Source organism: Balearica regulorum, chromosome 1 (genome assembly GCF_011004875.1).
Source record: "Balearica regulorum gibbericeps isolate bBalReg1 chromosome 1, bBalReg1.pri, whole genome shotgun sequence".
Lineage (NCBI taxonomy): Eukaryota > Metazoa > Chordata > Aves > Gruiformes > Gruidae > Balearica > Balearica regulorum.
The window spans coordinates 52,701,951-52,723,610 of NC_046184.1; the positions used below are offsets into that span (position 1 = coordinate 52,701,951).

Genomic DNA, 21,660 nt, shown 5'->3' on the forward strand with positions numbered 1-21,660 from the left:
GGTCTAGCTATGTTACCAATAATACAGCTATTGTCACCCAGAACCTATTAAAAAACCTGTGTGGCTATTGACTGGATCCTATGTAAAATACTAATTACCACAGGCATCAAAACAGTTTGCCCACAATTTTTAAAGTGTCTTGCCATTGAACAATAACATTTATAATTCTGAAATGTAAAAATAAACAAACACATTCAATAAATAAACAAATGCAAAATCAGATTTCTGGCTGTGCGAGCCAAATAGTAAACTGTCTACTTTCTGTTCCCTTCCCCCCTTCATATCTGCTTTTTCTCCCTGTGCAACTTATTCCCAATCCACATATTGTATTCAGATATAGCTCAAATACTGTGACCTTTCTTTCTGCTCACATTCTCTGCTTTGTTTACACATTTTTCACTCTTTTGCAAATATTCTTGTATTGTTTATCTCAGATACAACACAAAAGCAGTAATTAGTGACTACTGTAGTTCTGTGTTTTCTACTCATAACTGAGTTGTTAGAAGTTACAAATACACGACATTTTTTTTACCAATCCATAAATTACTTGCATATGTAATGACAAGCATAATCTTTTATTACCAGTGAATATAAGAAAAAAATCCATGCATTTGAAGAAGTCTGTTCTCAGAAATTGAACTATATAACTTGTCTCCAGCCAAAGCAAGTACTAGCTGTGAAGCTTAAAGTCACATATTAGTCTCATACAGACAGTCCTAGCATCTTGATATTGCCCTTTGTACTATTCTTCCTGCCTAGCAAATGGTATTTGGTTTCAAAATCTTCTACGTAAAGGTAAACTTGTTTTGCTATTTATCTGATGGGCTGATTATTCTTCCCATAGATGTTCTGCATTTTCTTAAAAATCTGAGTTAACGTGTTCAAAATTAATGAGAGGACAGCTTGATATATTCTTAGGGTAGTATTACCCATATGCAGACTGATCCAGTCCCAAAACACCTACACAGCCGATTTTCCAAGTACGCATGTGGGGATGTCTACTGTCAGAGTCCAGCAGTCTGACACTAGTTCTTCATTTCCCTCAGCCACAGGAAACCTTCATGCAAGTCAGTCTACCTCATATGACACCCTCCTTCCTGATGCTACTGTGATGAGCGTTTCCACCACTCCATTTCCAATACAAGGATGCTGCATTCGACAACTAATGTTTAGGGAGTGTCTTTGGGGCCTCCCCCTATCCAAATTCGAGGAGGTCTTTTACTGATGCTTTGCAGATTTCTTTGTCAGCAAGCTTTTTCTAATTTAAATTTTCCTTATGATAAATAAATGCTCCTCATGGTCCTGATGAACACTTCTGAGTCTCACTGGCCCCTTCTGCCTCTAATATTAGGTCCAAACCAGACCAGCGCTACCAACAAATCAGATAATAAAACTGTGTGCTCCTGATCTAGTGACACAAGATTGCGGGAGACTGTAACTTCACTTGATATAATTTCTGTATTTCAGTACACCTTCTTAAAAGGGAAAGTTGAATAAAACACACAAAAGAAGAGCTGCTGATCCCCAGTACACATTAAAGGGATGTTGCAAAGTCACAAAGCTACAAAATACCAGAATGAAGACTGTTCAACACTGGCTTACCACCCTTCACCCCAGGATACATATGCATCACACATGCAGTATAATTATATTTATGAATAATCCATTAATTCAGTGCAGGGGGATGGATGGTACTTAAAAAATAAGAAAGCTGATATTTCTTTTTTTAGCCTTTATCACTCTCTGTGCGGGTCCATGTCTTATATATAGTTTTCCATTGAAGACCGCACCAGTAAGAATGACTCACTTTCTTCAGACTTTTTTTAGACATTCATTGAAATAATATTAGACAACTCCAAAACAGGAATTAATACATTTTATAAGACTCCTTCAAAACAAGGTGGTATTTTTATATCCATTATACAGATAAAGAATTTAAAAAGGACAAATTAAGACCAGAATTAAAAAACAATTAAATCTATTAGTTCTCAGTGCCTAAATGTAGGTATTATTTTCTTCCATTTCAATGAGTACTTAGTATCTATCTACATACATATTTAAAGGACAACTGTAGGCAAATTCAGTTTTAGCTGCAAGCACTCACATTTCAGAAAATCCAAATTCTGCTCCTTCCCTTGCACATGTGTACCAAAGGGCTTTCAGTGCAATAGTTTTATCAGAAAAGCTTGTCACAATTTGTAGCTAGCCATCCAGGTAAATCAGAAGCCTGAGATACCTTGGATAAATGGAAAAAATCTTAATAATATGGTACTACAAAGCACACTGGAGAGCACAGCCAGCTTTCTGCAAGGAGTCAGCTTCAGCCCAGCCAAGCAAACTTGCTCTCACTCGGCACCAGCACTGTTGGGCCAGAGGTATCTCCCAAAGAGTGACAAGAACACGTCTGTGAAAACCATCCCATTAAATGTCCCTCTGCTTTTGTACACAACTTCCTAAAATGTTTTAAGTCAGTAAAAGAACTTAGATGTGAAGCAGATATCCTTCATCCCCCTCTGTTTTCTTTTATTCCCCTTCTTTCTTCCTCTTCTTCTCTCCCTCTCTCCTTCCTTCCTTCCTTCTTTTGATTTGGAGACAAAACAGACACACAGTAATTTCTACTGAGGAAAGAGGAAATGGAGAAAAGGAGGAGATGAGGAGCACAAGAACAGTCCAGCCGGCAGCGACAATGTGGCAGGGAGAGAGCTCAGGCACATAAATGCATTTTAGGGGAGAGAGTCAGACACAAAGAATCTCAGAAATAAAGAGAAATGAAGAGTGGTACGTGGGTAGCTCCAGAAGAGACAAGAGGGATGTTAACAAACAATTTCCTCCATGAGTTTGGCTTATAGAGGCAATAAAATACATGAATGCAAGATTAAAGTAATGACAAATTTCATACAGCTAGCTCACACACAGAAAATGTTCCTGACTCATTTTGTTTGGAGCATAAAAATATTAGTAATTATTAAATACTTGTTTTGTTTTCCTACATTATTTTTAGCTTGAGTCCAATGAATTTATTGAGAACTTAAGGTACTCAGTGAGATTCCTCAGGTGATCTGGTTACCTCTTGCTCCCTCCTGAGAAATTGTGCATTCCAACTGCAGGTACTTAGAAACCTGTACTATCAAAGGACAGACACCAGCAGATAACTGGCCACAAGATAGCTCTTAATATACAGATATTTCTATTCCAGGATCCTCTCTTGATATCATATGTGTGGGCCAGCAATATTAAGTAATTTCCTAGCCAGATAATTAAGGGAATAGAGAAGTGTCTTCTCCAAATTCATAACCCAAATCAAAGGCTGATCTCAGAAAAGACCCTTAGATATATTGTCCTATGCATTCTCCACAGACAAGGCTGTTTCTGCATGTGCTAGAAAGTGTATTCTTTATTCTCTTTTCCCGAGTCTTCTTTTCTTGTTGTTCAAGAAGGAAGGATATCAGCACGCTCTTTAAATAAATATATATATGAAGCAAGATGCTTTTATATATACATAGCAGAGTTAAGAGTCAGAGAGAAATCAAACCGAACAAGCACGAACACCAGAATTTGCTGACAGAAAGCCTGATATTACAGGGAACTGAAGATTTGTCTGTATCTGGGTTCTTATGGCACAATATTCCACTCTTGCTGCATAAAGTTATTTTTCTGGGCAGAAAGTGAAGATCTACTATTTCTACAGGCAATAAAACAAGCACTTAAAAAATCAGAACGTCAGGAAATAAAAAGTTCATGGACAGAATAGACACATTTCCAAATTCCAAGAGAGATGGAAAATGAAATAAAATAACTTCCACTGTCAATTTATAATTCCTTTCTGGCAACAAGAGGGATGCCTAGGGAGTTCAGAGAAGCTAACAGAACTATAATATTCATACTATATTTAAAAATGGATCAAGGCTAAAAACCAATTCAGTATTGTGCAATCTTTTATCCTAATGCAGCATAGCAGCTAAGAACTATTATTTCTTTATAAACGCCATCTTAACTTCAAGAAGTGGGCTTTCTGTGTGATTAAAAGGGGAGCTGTTTAGAGAGACCATACCTGAAGCAGTGAAAAACCTGTTAAATAGCGTGGCTGCTGAAGAATAGAAGCTATCAATCATTTCAGAGATTTTAAGAGCTGTTACCAGCTGCACATATATTTGTTTTAGTGTGAGCTGTAAGTTTCTAGTGCCTAAGATGCAGATTCTTCCCACTTCTTCCTAATGGCAAAGGGGGATTGTGCACAGAGGGCCACTCTACATATTCATGGCTGCTAACTAGGCAGTCAGAGAAAATACTGTTTAGGATTTATATCAGAAAGGTCATTTGATAGGGGTTTATCTAGCATACTTTTATTTGTGGTATTCCAGTTTTTAATATTTAAACTGACAGCACTTGTATCCACAGTAACCTTATCCCTCCACATCTGCCACTTGGGCAAATACTTTGGCTTTTATATTTCAAAACTTCTATCTAGATCTGGTCTTTGGATCAAAAAAATTTCAAAGAATCATTATACAGTCAAAGACTTTCAATACAAACCTAAAGCAGGCATGATACATCTTGCAAATTTAACCCATTGTTGTTCCCATCAATAACACTATTAAATCATTCAGTTTCCAATAATTCAATAAAATACTGCTTAAGTTAATCTAATAAACATCTGAAACATGAGATTTCAGTTAAGGCATGGGTGGTATGTACAAGTGCATATACTATCAGTTTCATCAGTACCAACCAGTCTAAAGCAAATACAGTGTATTGTTGCATGGAGATTTTATCCCATATGCACAGTAATTGGAGCGTAATGAGGGACAGCAAAAGATACAGAATTTAGTATGTTCCATCGTGAATAAAATGTTTGAAATGTTCAATGTAGTGTTTTAAAGTCTACAGAAGTAAATTAGTTGGGGAGTAAAGCAGCATTTGTATTACTTGCTTTCCTGAAAATATATTTCAATCAGGAGTGGACTAAGACGACCAGAGACCAGGTGTGAATTTCATTGTGTGACCTGGTATTTACAATGAATAAAAGCTTGTTGTTAACTCGATCAATTATGCTTCTGTGGACTAAAATCATAGTTAAGACAAAGCAGTTTGCTTTGTCTGCACTGAGCCTTTACCTTACTTTCAGCAGTTGAAGAATATAACTTTCTTCCCATTGCAAGTCAAGAACATGATACTTTCTTAGAACTGAACCTGTGCTTAGATCCATGTAAAACACTCGGCCAAAGTTTTTGGAGATGACCTCTGATGCACAGTGCTCAGCTTCTGAAAAATCATGACAAAAGTGTTTCTCATTGAATATATTCATTTTTAATTGTCTAAAGGTATCATGTGAAGTGTTATCCTTCTATTTTTTCTAACTCTTTATAACCCAGTTTCCAAAAAGCAAGTGCAAATGAGAAGCATGTTTGGAAGTATAAGTACTTTAGAGTGATAACACAATTCTAATGTTCCAGATGAACAATACTAGACGAGTGTAAATCACTGCTGAATGAGAAGAGAAGGCAGTTTGGGGGGGTTTCATAATTGTTTTAAACAACCATTGGGGTAAGGTTGTAAAATCATTAAGCAATGCAACGTTAGAAAAATAAAAACAAATTTTGGTTTTAACTGCTAGTTATTTGAAATGTCTGCTTGAGCATATTCAAATCTCAGTACACTGAATGAGGAAGGATTTTTGAGGGAAAAAAATTAGTAGAGAAACCTGTCATTGAAGACTATATCATAAGGCATATGAATGTGAGGGATGAACTGAAGTTGCAGAGGTATTGTAACTCTCCAGTTCTTTATTTCTGAGCATGTGGAATTATTCACCTTAGTGAATCACCTTTTTGTGTAACATGTGTGTGCAAGCGTGTGTATGAATAGGCAGAACAGATGGCACATTGTGAAGGGCAGGCAGACTGGACAGCATGTTGATAAAGGCTTCACAGGTTTCATTGCTTCTGTCATTAAAAAGGTTAAAATTGATGCTGGGGTGTTGGTACCATAAAAAATATCTGGGCATGGGGCATGGGAGAAAGAAGCATTTTCACTAATGTGTGGGAAAATGGAAGATCTCTAAATTGAAAGAGAGGAAGTTTAGAAGCAGGCAGGCAAACTCTACAGCAGGAATGGCTTGCTTGCATGGCAATCCTGGTACATCATATTCTAGAACAGCTTTTAAAAGGTATCTGTAGTTTTACTAGCAAAATTAATCTTGTCTCCCTTGTTGAAATTTTAATTATTTTTGATGGTAGGAAAGCATCTCATCTACGTGAGGAGAGGCACAATGTGTTGTACAATACATCTGTTTCTTTACTGGTTTCCCTTAAAAATTTTCTTCATCTCCCAATTGCACAGTTACTTCATTTGGCTTTATTCCCTTCCCATGACATCCCATTGCAACATTCTGCTCACTTCCCTGTTTTCTCCCCACCAGACTCGGTACTGATGACAGTAACTATCTCTTGCTAATAACATCATCATCCATTTCCTTCTTAAATAAGGCATTAGTTGTATGGTGAAAGGTTAATGACAAAGAGGTCAGGAGTCTGGAAATCTATACTGACGATGAATCCTGTGATCTGAAATATATATTGGTACTATATTTGTATTTTATTTGTCCTCTAATAATTCATGCGTTCTCCAGGAGTTCTCAAAGATGATTGCTAAAGGATCTAGTATTTCATCTTCAGCTTCTTAAGACTCTTCATCAAACATCACCTAACCTAGATGATTCAGATATTTTAATTAACCAAGTACTCTTTTATCTGCTTGCAGTGTGATCGCTCACTCTCTCTTTCTCTCCCTCTCTGTCTAGTATCTCAGTGGTCTTCATGTAACACTGTATTTCACTAATTCTCATACTTTGTTCTTTATGCTAAAGCTAAAATGACTCTTATCTGACTTCTAGCAGTGGTCATAACTTTCTTAATATTCCTTTTAGCTACAGGATATTGATAAAACTTTTTCTGAATGGATTCTACTCACATAGTTAATGAAATGTCATTTTATCTCCTAATGTTTTCCTTACTGTATTTTGGTTATTTACCTATTATTTTGTGATGTATTCTCTCCTTCCTCTATTTTAGATTGTTTCAATTTTATTCATCTCCATTAACACTTGTTCATATAACTACCTGAGCTTTCCTTACATCACAGTCTTCCTTCATAAAGGATAACACATCCAAGATGTGTTATCCTTTATGCTTATTTCCATTTATCTGTTAGTACCCATTAATCTTTACCTGATAATTCCTTCAGAATCCCACAATGTAATTATCTGTAATCAAGCTCCTCTGTACTGCTGTGTCCTTCAAACATCTTTAATTTAGGCAGGGAAGTCTGTCATTGCTTGAGATTAATTTACCTGTTGGTCCACATTCCATTTAATAGTTTCTTGTTGGACAATATTGTTCTAAAACTGTAATACACATGACTGTATATTGTGTTCCTTTCAAAATTCCTTTTATTGTTTGTTTGTTTGCTTGTTTGTTCTTATTAAGAAATATTCCCATATGAAATAACTAAGAATAAGCTGTAACTTGTTATTACATACTGGCCACTGGTTTTAACTCTACCATCGCATTCCATTGCAAAGCTTTCCATTATTTACCTACAATGTAAATACAATTATAAAAGGATTGTTCTTTGAATCTTCAGTTTTCCACTCTGAAGAGTAAAAACTCTTAGACTTTCTGCCTCTCTTAACCTTTAAACTTTCTGTTACTTTTAATACATATTGTCATGTTTTCCACATCTTTCATAAGTTATGAAGAATAGCATTATACACATCATTCTATACACAAAAATTTCTAATTCTTGAAGATTTAATATTGTCCTTTTTTGGTAACAAAATCAGCTGGAAGGTTTTGGCCTTAAATGAATACATAGCAAGAACACTGTATTAGCTAATATATTAGCTCTTATCAGTTATTAAAATGTCATGCTTTGTTATATTATTATTAGAATTTTCACCTGCTTTATCAACCTAACTCTCAGATGAAATATCTGCTACTTGTTTCTCATAAACTCGCATTTAAGGCCAATAAACAATTCCTCACATATGTAGTCTCAGAATACAGTTCATCAATGTTTGCACACTGAGATGAAGGCCAGTCTCTGCACTAGGTGGGCTTTTAGCTCAAGCACAACATTTCACATTAACATTTAACATATTGTTAGAACAGATGGGAGTAATTCCAATTCTCAAGTACGATACTTATACCATGGAATAGTTTCATTTTTAGTGGTCACTCTACATGCAATGGCTTTCAACGTCTGGATTTGGCCCTTTGTTCTTAGTGAGGGTAAGACTGAGCCTAATACATTGGTACGTACATTGGACAAGCTCTTTTCCCTCGAACTGCTGTAGAGTGAACTTTCCAAAGAGTGCACGGGATGTCACTAACCTGAATGGCAGAGGTGAGTGGAAGGGCATTCCACCACATATACTGGCACCTGGATTGTCTACCAAGCGTACAGCCTGAAGCCTGCCTGTGTGTCTTGTATGTACAACCTTGTGTGGAGCAAAATTTAAATAGAGATGGCCAAATATTCCAGAACAACCAGAGAAACCCTCACCTAAAGGTTAACTTAGCAGTACTTAGCAGACAGGCAGATGGACCCATTCCTGATTATATCTTCAAGATTAAACTATCGAGACAGGTTTAGATGAAAACATACTCCCTCTGACTCTCAACGAATCCACCATACCCATGATGCCTGAATGAAGTCAACAGTCTGTTTGGAAATGGGTTCCTTATGAATCAATTGTGCAAGTGAAATACACAAAAATTCTGTCCTGTTTTTCTTTCCTCTGTTGAGCAATTGTTATTGCCAAAATTTTCATAAAGTACTTTGTCAACTGCAGGATCAGTCACCACCCTGTGTTTTACACACACACACTACATATATAGATATATAAACACGAAGGAGATTCCTCTAAAATCCCTTTCCACTGGGGAATGAGCACTGCCTCTCCTGATCTGCATGCACTCACACGGGATGAAGAAGAATGGTCTGAGATCTCAAGACAGAAAGACAGTGCAAGCTATTATTTACACATGCGATACTGAGGACTACATTAATAAGCCCTTCTTGTCTCTTGACCAGCTTGAGGAATACTATGACAGAAGCATTAACTGGAGCATGTGGAATGGGATTATTTGTCAGACCTGCTGCTGTTGCAGGATGACAGGCACAATCTTCATCTCTGGCACCCACCTGAGCTCTACTATGCAGGTTTTATAGTAGGAATCCCTACTAGGATGAAAAAGATCTTGAAGCCTCAGGGCTAGATGTTCTGAGGGAGGAGAAGAAGCTTTAATAAAAATATTTTGTGTTTCCTTTTCGGTGAACCCTGGATGGATTCTAGCCCAAATTGAGACATTGAAATTTTTGTGTCTACATGATAGCTTAAGGAGACCTAGTAAAAAAAAAATCAAGACAGCCTAGACAGTGATTCAGCTGACCAGATGAATCTACTTTAATTTATCCTAAAATAAGTACCCTAATAGTTAGTAAGCCAGTCAGCTAAATTGCATTCTATGCTCCATTGGCTTTAATGGTTGATTAGGTGCTTCACCTAGGTGCCCACAGATAGGAATTTAGAGTCATCTGAGGTGCTGCAAATGTACATTGCCTGGAATCCAGCTGCAGCTCCAGACAGGTATGGGGTTTCCAGAGAACCTGTATCATATTCCAGGCCTACTCAGATGTCTCGGGCATCTCAAGTGATTCCAATATGTGGGCCACTGAGCTGAGTCCTGAACATCTACTGACTGGTACACATGTAGATGTCTGTACTTGAACTTTAACTCTGCCCCACTCTATGTTTGGCTACCAACTTGGACTAATGGAAGAGTTGGTCTGCTTCAGGAGCCACAGTTGCAAAGGGTTACTGAGGTGAAGAAGAGGAAGACTCTGAAGACAGCAGAGTGACAAGAGACGCTTTGCTCAGGGAAGAAGCCAGGGCCACACTGGGACTCACAGGAGCTCCACAGTTTTAGTGTCAAGTTCTGTAGATCTGCCATGAAACTAAAAGCAAGTCCTGGGGTTTGCAAGTGAAGTCCAGATGAGGGGATCAAAACCTTTTGGTTCCAGGCATATATCCTAAGATTGGATATATAGATGTATAGAAAATCTTAAACCACAGCTTATTCCAGCATCAGTGGGACTCGTATTCCTTCTACTATGCTAAAAATGTGGCTTGCTGCATACCACTGACTGCCAGTTTTAAGGTTGCCTGAAACAGTTCTTCATTTCTGGGTAAACTACACACAGACAATGCTCTTATGCTTCAGATGACACATGACTGCCCTGATGAGTCTCTGCATTAGCCATTATGGGCCTGGGAGATTTCAGAGCCTGGATGTTGCAAAGGTTGATCCACTCTCCTAAGCACATTAAGAGTTGGTTTCTGAAAGTCACTAAAGTCAGTATGGACTAGAACTCTTGTCAAACATTGGCCTCTTCTCCATCATCTGCAGCATGGCTAATTTATGAAAGGTTTTGGCAAACAGACTCAATCTTTCAAGCTTTCATCTAATGTCCAAATCATCAATCCCTGCACCGGGTCTTTTTGGATAAAAGCTGTGGTGGTCTCTACAAGTGCAGGACTTGGAGCCAATGCACACATAGAATTTCTTTCAGGTGCATTTCACTCTAAAGAAATAAATTGCTTCTGTCCCTTTATACTTGATACAGAGTTTAAAATCCTCCAGAGAGATGAAAGGCAAGAAAAATTACTGGGTATTCCAGGACAGCAAATCCCAGGAATGACACTTGAGAGAGGATAGTCTCCAGATAAACTTCAAGCTGACTAAAAAATCTCCAGACCTAGTAAAAAATGAAAGAAAAAGAAGCAAAGAAGGAAGAAAGAGAGGAATGGAAAAAGAAAAGTCAAAACTTAACTCAAAACTAAATCCAAAACAGGCAGCTAGGGGGAATTGAGAAGGTAGTCCATGCCTAGCACTGTGAAACCAGGCAAATATTTTGTGCAGTTAAGTTCACAGGATGAATACAAATACAGAAAATTATTAGAAGGAAAGAAACTGCATATGTAATTAAGATACTAGGTGGAATTCTCAAGACATCTATATTCAGTTCCTAGACATGTCACAAGTTCTGTGTGACCTACAACATTTAAGATTCTTTTCAGCTGCATATGCACCAGGACTCTAGAGCAATCTGAGATGCCTGGTGGTATCCCACTTGGACTCCAGCTGCTAACAATGAAAGGTTTGGATGTGTCTGGTCCTCAATAATATCTGTCAACCCTGTCTGGATCTCCTGGATTTCCTACAGTATCTCAATTGGTACTAGATACCTATGTTTAAGCAACTGAATTGATGTGCTAAATATTATGTTAGTAGCTATTTTAAGAACTAGTGCCTCAAATGTATAAGCAGTTTTAAATTCCACTCCACGGTCACTCTATGCCTATTTCCCAACAGTGAAAAACAGAGAATTAAAAAAAATATATACTTAGGGAATACTTAGATCCTCAGGCAATGCAAGCCATTTAAGTACTTGAAGGGGTAGAGGTGCATGTATGTAAGTTCACAGCAGCAATGAAAGTCTAGTGTCTAATGCCAAGCCAGGTTATTAAGGTTACTAGTGAATAATATTTTAGATGTCAAACCCCCCAAAAAAAAAAAAAAAAGCTTCATATTTTTCTGTTAACTCATTTTGGTTGCCTGGTCCCCATTGCTCTCATACAGTGTTTTATAAACCTTTTTAAGAGATATTATCTTCATCCAACTGCAATATTAAACAAGTGATAAAAATTCAGAATATCTTAAATGATTAGAACAACCTATAAATAGATAGTCATATGCAGTCCTTAATCAGAACTAGTCCCCACTGGGCAGTGATTTGATTGAACTGCTTTTATCTCTGTGAATCCAGAATGGAGTCTTTGATGAAGCTGCAGAGTTGTAGAAAGCGGGATGCAAGGATCGAGTGACCTCGTACATTTGTATATTTTCATCTGTTTTTCTGCACTTTAACTTTTTTCCTCAGCACACTGAGCTGTACAGGCCTGCAAGTCTGCATAAAGATTATAGCTTGTCCCAGGGATGTCCGCGGAACCTATGCATCAAAAGGTGCTCATGGATTCATTAGGTTTCCTTATTGTTTATATCTAGTTTATACACTGCAGTTTACAACTGATCTAGTTGTTTTCTTGCACTTCAGAATTAGTTTAACTGCAAAATAGCTTTTACATTATGAAACTGCAGTATCATCTGCATCTTCAAATATAGAGTATCTCTGCACAAAGTCACTACAAATTTTTACATCTGAAGGACACTGCAGCCTATTACACAACAAATTATCAAAGTTAATAACGACTGCATATATATACACACACACACACACATTTAAGTATGATTCTACTCCTACAAGCACACATGAACCAAGTCTTAGGACTGAATCTGCCTTGGGCCTACTAAATATTATGCAAGTGTCATTCCTACCTCACTTGCTATGTGTGCAACTACTCTGTAAGTAGAAAGAAAGCAGTTCATGAAAACACAACTAATGTTTTATTACTATGTTTCAATCTATTTTTTATTTCAACATATATATCGATGAACTATGGAAAAAATATTCATACTATAAAGTTAATAGGAAACAGGCTGTTTCTCACTAAAAAGTCCACACACTTCAGGTAACATAACAAGCATAGTCTAGTGAATAACTTTCCTAATGCCCAAGGGGGACTAAATCAAGGAGTTAATTTCTATGATCTTATGAACGATTAACTGAAATCTTTTTATCTGAAACCCACCTTTTTATTAGAATGCTAATTTAATTAATAGAATTTTGCTGTTGAGAGTAGTATAAATAAGATATATTTGTTCTCAGTTGTATGTCATTCCATGGACATTAATTATATCATTGTGATATTCCTGTTCTCAGCATCTAGTAAGACCTGTACTACTAAATGATACTTAATAGGAGTGTGATGGTTGTTGCTTAGGCAACAGAATGAATAAATGCAGGTCAAAATGTGCTTCCAGAAAAATAAAAGCAGGAATATGGTATAGAATAAAGAACAAATATGTCTAACTGATTTTTACTGCATTGAAATATTAGAGTTGTTCAATGTAAAGTAGCTAACCTGTCTGAAACACTTAATTTAATAAGCTTGTAAAATATAGCTCAATAGGTAAACCACTTTAATAAAGGAAAAGCAGGTCACTCATATTAAGGAAGGCTACAACACATTTAAGTTTGCAGTAATCTGAATTTTCTCTTAGCATAGCAGGTTTGTCTTCTCTCATTTTCCTATATGCTTTCCAAGTTTAATTTTCTTTTTCTTTAATTTTGGCTAGAATGGAAAATACTTAAAAAACCTCACTTAAATTTTCAGGAGAGGCTTTCCTTACATAATGCTGATATCTTCAAAAGAATAACATATAAAGAAATCGGTGCTTTCTGATTGTTTTTATTTCCAGTAAAATATGGGAGCTACTTAATTTCTGGTACAAACAAAATGGAAATATGTAACAGCTTGATGAACAGTGTGAAATCAATAAATTAGGAATTATTAAATTACTGAAATTACACATTTTTTATTACTGGGCAATTTTCCAGCTTTTTGCTTATCATTAGATTTATGAGTCTAATCTTCCATTCACATATGCATGCTACCCCAGCTAATAATAAGAGTAATTATGTAATTTCACCTGCGTATCTGTTTAAAAACAAACCACTTCAGAAAAGGCTTAAATTAAAATGACCAGAAAAACATTAGCTAAAACATAAGTATGCAGGCAATAACTTAATCTGCCTGATACCTGAAAAGTTTGATTTGCGTATTGAATAATAGAATCTCGTATATAATTTGTATGTTTACCTAAGTATACTAATAAGAGATGTAGGAACTGAAAGTCTTATAAATTCCCCCAGAACGTGGTTTCAGGCCCCTCCAGAGCCAGAGGATGACTGGAAAAGCCCTCCAAGGCAGTTTCTTGGCTTCTCCGGTGCTCATTCATTTACCTGTTGTAGGTGTACCCCTCTGCATTTGTTATGCCACCTACAGCCTCTTGTGGACAATTTCCCTCTGTAATCTCTTTAAGACTAAACGATCATCTACTTATGTAACTAACGCTACAACATATATGAGATATATGTTGGTTACAGTTTGGGAAACTGCTAGCTTGAAATGCATTTGGATTTATTTTTTTTTTTTACATTGCTAGGCTGACAGCACACCCTTGCAGCTTTGTTTTCAAGAATATCTAAAGGTAAAGATTCTAATGATTTTTACTGATAAAAGCAAAGATCACATGGCAGCCATGTAAAACCAGTAAGAAACCTTTACACCCTTATAATGCGGAAATGGCAGGGATCTGTGCCTTTATTTTCTGATCAGCAACCCATAGGCATATAATGATGTTGGCAAAAGAAATTAAATAGGAAAAACACAACTGATGTGATGATTTTATAGTCACAATAGTCAGGCTGTTTCACTTCTGTTTCTTATATGCCAGGTTAAGTTATGAAAGTTAGAACTGTTCCAAGATATACCATGGTCACTAAAAATATCTTAAAAAAGGGGTGATTAGTAATATTTTAAGGTCTGATACTTTGTAAGAAATGCGGTCAGGATTTTTGCAAGACGTTCAAGTAATGGGAATACTGAAGCAGGTAGAAAAGTGATTATATAACAATCTTACAAGTAAGCTTCTCTCTTTACTGTCAATATTAATTTCAATTGAAAGTTTGGGCATGACAGATCTATGTTACTTTACACCACATGGCTATAGTGTAAATTCTGAAGTACATAAAATTTTATTTCATTCATATGCTCCTGATAACTGCCTAGACTTAAAACATGAAAATGGAACTACTAAAAGGAATGCATTACTTTTCCATATAGGGCATAAGTTTCAACAAGTGAATCCCACAGCCTGATTATCTAAGATGCAAAAACATTTAACTGAGGCATCCAGAATCACTCACAGAGAGAGTACAGTTCATTAAATAATTTTCTAGTATTAAAATACCTCTCAATGCAAGAATGGCATTGCATGTTATTTATTTTATGTTATTTATAATTATTACAATGATAATGTTTAAATAAAAGTAATAACATAATGTATTGCAGGTAGAGGTGTTTACAGCTTTAACATACTGTGAAAATCCTGCAACGGATAAAAGCACTGGGCATTTTTCTTTTAATCTGAAGATTCATGAGGGGGAGAGAGAACCTTAATATTCAGATTTTCTTTTACCATATTTCTGGCTAGAATATTCTGTAATGTGTACAATTTGGAAGTTTACACAAGGACAGTTTTATATATTAATTTTAGCTAGACATAGAAAAGTGAAAACACTAAACAGATCTTAGTGCAATGCAGAATAGCTCTAAGGTTTTTATGAGCACATAAGAGACAGACAAAAAAAGGCAGCTATCGGTGTATATACACAGCTATGCACAGAAGATTTCTTACCATAAATTGCACATTGTTCAAATCCATTAGCCAGCAAGTGGTTTTCATACTGAGGTAGCCCAATATGTTCCAACCATTGTCCCACTGTCTGGACAGGGCATCGGGGTCCTGTAGAGGTGAAGAGGGAGGCGTTTAAGCAAACGAATAACCATCCACTGGATAATAGCGGTAGTCCTGGGCTGAGAGGTGGCATTGCCACATCGTGTTCCTGGGAAAGTTGGTATCAAAGGAGCCCGCCAGCTTGAAAGATTAATTGTTTTCAGCAAGCAGAAAAGTCAGAAGTAAAAACATAGTTTACAGGGCAGTATATAGCGTAAGATCTGATCCTAGCTCTACATTTCTTAGTTATTAATCTTTACTACAGACCAGTACGTCATACAGTAGGGGGAAAAAAAAAAAAAGCATATCAAGCTGTCAGCTAAGCTGTCTCCGTTATATGTGATTGTTGGAATACTCCACAATGAGCAATGCACTGCCAGCAGCAAGAATTCTTTTTATCAAGTACTCCATACACTCATCAGTATGCAGCTCCATGCTTCTTGCTCCCCCTCGCTCTCCTCCCCTTCATTACCCAGCCGAGGCTACACCTCGCATTTTCAATAATAGCCATCAGATAAGGCAGATTTTTTTTTTGTCTGACAAGCTGTAAGCCTGCTGCTGCTGCTTCCTCTACACACCCATCCAAGCGTCAATCTTGAATGATGAGAGCAGTCAAAACAAATGCAGAAAATAGCAAGATCAAAAGCAACTGGAGCACTTAAATCTGAATAGAATCTTCATACCAGTTACGCTTTACATATCTGTTTGTTGTACATTTTTATGTTTCACAAGACATTAAGAAATGCAATACATAAACCATAGCCTGTGGCATGGTTTACCTATGCTTCCCTTTTCCCTTTAATACGAGATAGGTAGTGGTCTGCATCTCTGCTTATATAATAGCAAAACCCTTTAATGAATCGATAATACATTTCACAGTTTCTCTCCTGTAGTACAGCAAAAGGACATAAGCGGCACAACAATTTTAGTCAAAGTAATTAGATTATCTGCATGATTTCTTCAACCCGTAAAATATTATAAGACACAAGAAAACCTTCATGCCAACATATCAATAATTCAACTGAAAAGGTCACCATTTCAAATGAATAATTAAAAGAATATTTTTACTAAATAAAATTTTAAGTTTATATCCTTTCTTACAAAAATGAGAAAGATAGCAGGCAGACATACAAGATTTGTATGGCTTCTAGAGAGGATTTTTTATCAACTGTATCTGGAAAAAATTTAATAAAAGATGATGAATTTCAAATGAAAGCAAAGTTTATTTTCTGCACAAGAAACCAAGTACCCTCACAATGTACTTTCCATCAATGTTCCATTTTTGAGACAATTTCTCTCAAGATGGAATATTTTACACCTTTGTTCTGAGAGGAATGTTTACTGAACTTTTGCTTTCATAACAGGAATCAAAGGACTTTTAGCAAAAAGGCAGAAAATGGGTATATTCAGGGTAGCAATTATAAGAAGAATCCTGTCCAGTAGAACTTCATTCATTGAACACTTCAATTACTTTGTTTTCTTGTCCACTGTGAATCTCAAGCAACGACCATCTCTAAGGAGGAATTTAGTTCCAGACATAAGGAAATTATTGATATCTGTCAAGGGCATAATATTCGGATTGATTATACCATGGCAGAAAACTGTTTCATGGAAATCCAAACCTACAGTCTGACCGACACTTTGTAATATAAAGTCTCTGCAACGTGATATGCAGAGGGTCCCCGAGCAGATGCAAGAACAGACTCAGACTTAGCTGGATGTTGAAATTAACAATATTACCAGAGTTTCAACTCCAACCTGACTAGTTCTTGGACTAAAACCGGATGACCTTTCACTCTGATATTCTCCTTGCATTTGTGGAACATCTCATCCTAACCGAAGTCCATAATGATTTTGTGGAAATCATTTTAGTTGAGCCATAGAAGATCTTCCATGAGGTTGAGGAAAGCTGCCTAAGACAGGTCTGTTATGAGATCTTTACATTACTCCAGGTTCTTCTACTGATTTGATTACATTACTACATGAAGTATGAAAGGTTCATTAGTCTCTCAAAAATTACTGAAGTCTTATCAGGCGCTGGTAAATCTGTAATTGCTGAAGAAACTTTTAGGAGTTTTCTCGAGTGTTTAATAAGAATACCATGTGAATATATGCGATTTAGAGCATATATTTTGGAAAGAGTACAGTGTGTACAAATAGCTAAATGTACTTCAAACAGATTAATGGATAATTCATTTTTTTCTCAGAGAAAGTAGATACACCAAATGATAGGAATCTAGGTCTCATGGAGATACAAATGCATTTGTTCACACCTGTCTGTAAATCTTCCCTATTCTGCAGATTATTTTTTTTTCTACTATGAATGAATATCTTTATACATTAGACAGAGCATAATCTCTTCAGGGTTGTGCCCCAGTTCCGTAGCAAGGCTTGTAAGGAGGAGGATAGGCTATGTTGAGTTGAACTATAGTGGACTTCCCTTGGGTAAGCAAAATTGAAAGGCTAGACAAGCTCTTCAGAGAACAAATTGAGAACAGAATTATCTTAAACAAGATGAGAATTAAATCCTTGCTGAACTTTTCTTAGTTGATTGAGAAATCATTAATTCCTTTGAAAAGGATTCCTGACTTGTCTTCCCCTTTCTCCCATAAGCAGAAAAATTGGTATCAGAAAGAGATCTAGTGAAGCATAATCCCACTCTTTGAAAGGATCATGCATGATTGACTCTCTTGTATTTCCCATACGTGCATAGACACAAATGCCTCTGCATCTTGTGTCCCCCACCAACAAAAATGTTCTGCCCACAATAAGGTACAGCCAATAATCAATGCACCAGTTTCATGGTCAAACTGCTTCTTCCTTGCCTTACTATAAACAGCATGGAAGTTATGCTGCTAGTGATGAGAAGTGCTTGGCTCAATGCCTAGCAACAGTGTAGGCAAAAATTCAGTTTTTGAGTGGCTACCTAGACACATTTTCCTCATATAGCCATTAGTAGTGTGTCTAACTATCTCCATGGCCCCAGCACTGGATGATTATAGCACTGCTGTTCCCACTGTGCACGCTCCTCCAACTCTGTCCCCTGCCAGTATAACTACGTGTCTGAACCATCAACCACAATGCAAGGTTGCTCAGCAAGGGGAATGAAAATAAGAAGAAACAGTGAGCTTGCCACCTTATCCTCATCCCTGACTATCGTCTCATTGCTAGAGTACCCTGCTATATGCAGACTTTTTTTCCCCTCCTTCTTCTGCCAAAGGTAGTAGTAGGCAAAGGCAAAGGAGACACAGAGCAGAGCCAGGAATGCAGGGATTAGGGTCAAGTCTTTTGTTATGGGAACTTGCAGCTCTTTAGATCTCCTTGTTCTTTGCTAGTCCAGGAGACTTATCTTAGGGCTGCGCTTGGACAGTTTTTCCGAGCCAGTGCGAGTGGAACCTGGAGCAGGTGCTATTGCTTTGAGACCAGAAGGCTCTCTCTTCATTTTGACTAGTCTATGATGCAGAGCCAGCCTCACCAGCGTCTGCTGCCTGCAGGCAGTGCCTACTTTGCCTATGCCTAAAGCTGGTCCTGATATTGAAAAATGTCATACAGACTGTATGAGATGCTCTCACCTGCAAAACATTTACATACTACTTGTGCTTTCCTATAATTTCAAAAAAACATAAATCCCATGATAATCTCTCTGTGATAACACAATAAAAAAAGATGTACCTATTCCTGCATGGAAAACTGACGCATAAGTCTCTTACAGGGATAGCAATACTTGGTTCTTTCTTCTCCAGGCAATAGAAGAAGCAACATTGAAGTGATGTCCTGCAAGAAAGATGCCATCTGGTATGCTATACGATATATTCTACAAGACGTCTCGTTCCCAGTGAGACTCAGAATACTTTATTGTGGGGTTTGGAATTGACTGAATCTGTGATATCAGAGAGCACATGATTTCAAACATGTTGTAAGGCAGATTTGCTCTAAATGTGAAGGAATTTAAGGTCTCCTCTACTTTTATTGTCTCTACTGTTCACAATGGGATTTTTCTTTCTTGATTTTCTTTATTTTCCAATGAGGAAAAGAAAGAAATGCAGTGATTATTTGTAGAGGAGGTGTCCCTCAGTTGTCATGAATAGCTTATTTATAAACCATTTTCTTAGGTAGGTCATACCTGTTGAACATTGCTAAACACTCTGGTGTTAAGGAATCAAAACCTGGACAATATCAGTAGCTACTGACCAAGAAACTTCTACGTGGAGACTATACCACAATATGAAAGGATGAACCTTTTATGTAAGTTGGCAGCCAGTTTAGCAGAGCTGGAGAAGAAATTGATGCTAGAGTAAGTACTGTAAACTGTTTGGGTTTTTTTTAATTAAAGCTTTCAGCCTTGTCCAACACTAAATGGGATATAATTTTCCTCTTTGTATTTATGATTTCAGCCAGATAAAAAAGTTATCTCTCGACAATACGACAGAACTTATGCTACAGCAGAGTTAGCGGGACTGGATGTTCTAGTGAATAAACTAATCTAACGACATATATTCCTGGAGAGGAGCTAAGAATAGCTAGGAACAGGATGTTGTATGAGAAAAACTATGCCTAACATCCAGCAGACCAATACAATTAAAGAAAGTTTATTGTGGAAGAAGTATAGTAGGTTCCAAGAAGTGTATGCAAGGTTCTGCTTTATCTTATGCATTTCAGTTATATTATTAGGCTACTCAAAATGCTTAGATTTTAAATGATCTTTTTCATAAAACTCTGAAAAACCTGGATGCCTTACATAAAATCTGTAACTTCTGTCAGCAGCCTAGCTCTTTGGATGATGCCACTTTGGATGATCATGTTTGGTGATGCTGAATATTTTCCTGAAAGTACTTTTACAGACTTTTTTTCATGGCATATAAAGAAACAAAACAAAATCAATAGAAACAGCTTGAATTTAAATAACACTGTCTAGTATCAATAATCTAAAGGTAACACTCCATTGCTTACATGTGGTTCAGAATGCACAAAAATAATTCTCAGACCACAGCTAATGCAAGCTAATGTAACAACCCTCATTGACTAGGAAAATCATCCCCACAGTTCTTTTCTGACTTTTATACCTTTTATTATATTTATTATAACTCTACATCACCACTATGTAAGTACAATAACTGTATCTATAATAACTATAACTACAAAGTCAGCAAAGACAATTCATTTTACTTGACAGATGATTTGTCAACAGTGAATTGTACTTTGTGAACCCCATTGCCCTTTCTATGAGTTTGTGTTTCTGACTGGTGATGTATTATTTACCCAGGAACAGCTCAGTCAAAGTACTCTACTCCATCACAAAACATACATTTATTACAGACACTTCAAAGTTAGGATATTTTTCATGTTCAGTTGATTGCTTTGGCAACTTCGATTTAGTCTCCTTCAGAACCCATCCTGTTCACTGAACGAGGGACAGATCTTACTGCAAAATTAAAAGATCTGTTTTCTAGAGCACAGACACTGGACTAGGAATCAGGGAACCTTGTTCTGTTCAAGCCTGTCATTACTATGATGGTAACATATATCACCATACACCAAGATTGCTTGAAATACAGTTAGTCTTTCTAGATTCTGATTTTGTATTTTAAATGAATAAATTTTGGGGGAAAATTTCTGTCTAAAGACAACAGGGAAATAAAACTATATTATAAAGCATTGTAATAGGCATGACTTCAGTTAGATTTATATCCTTGGCCTACACAACAGAAACACAAGATGCAACCTAATGAATTACAAGAATTAGTTAAGAACAGATGGATGTTTCACTGTGAGACCACAGGATCAGCTGCATTGGATCACACCACAGCTTCATGTAGCTTCAGCCATCCACCAGGTTCATTCACAGTGGCTACTATTAGATGCCTACAGAAGAGCATAAGAATAGATAGACATGCAGTGACCCTTTCCTAGCATTTTCCTAGTTTCCAGCAATTGCAGCTCCTGAAAGGGAAAAAGTGACTTTATGCTTAATAGTCCTTCATGGATTTTTTCTGCCATAATTTAATCTAAGTTTGGACAAAAATTAGATAGGTTGGTGGTTGATGAAATATGCTGGGAGAAAGGGGGTTGCAGGGAGAGCTGGATTCATTTTCCCCCCTCCCTCTGTAACTCTGTTCCA

General features: G+C 36.8%; 1 protein-coding gene across 1 annotated transcript in view; it reads right to left on the bottom strand.

The window, feature by feature from the left end:
• The window catches only part of ANKS1B (ankyrin repeat and sterile alpha motif domain containing 1B), a 450,874-nt gene that overhangs the window by 186,301 nt on the left and 242,913 nt on the right, over positions 1–21,660 (bottom strand). The window contains 2 exon segments of the mRNA XM_075749435.1: positions 15,444–15,458; positions 15,460–15,551. Coding sequence (XP_075605550.1) covers positions 15,444–15,458; positions 15,460–15,551 — 107 coding nt within the window.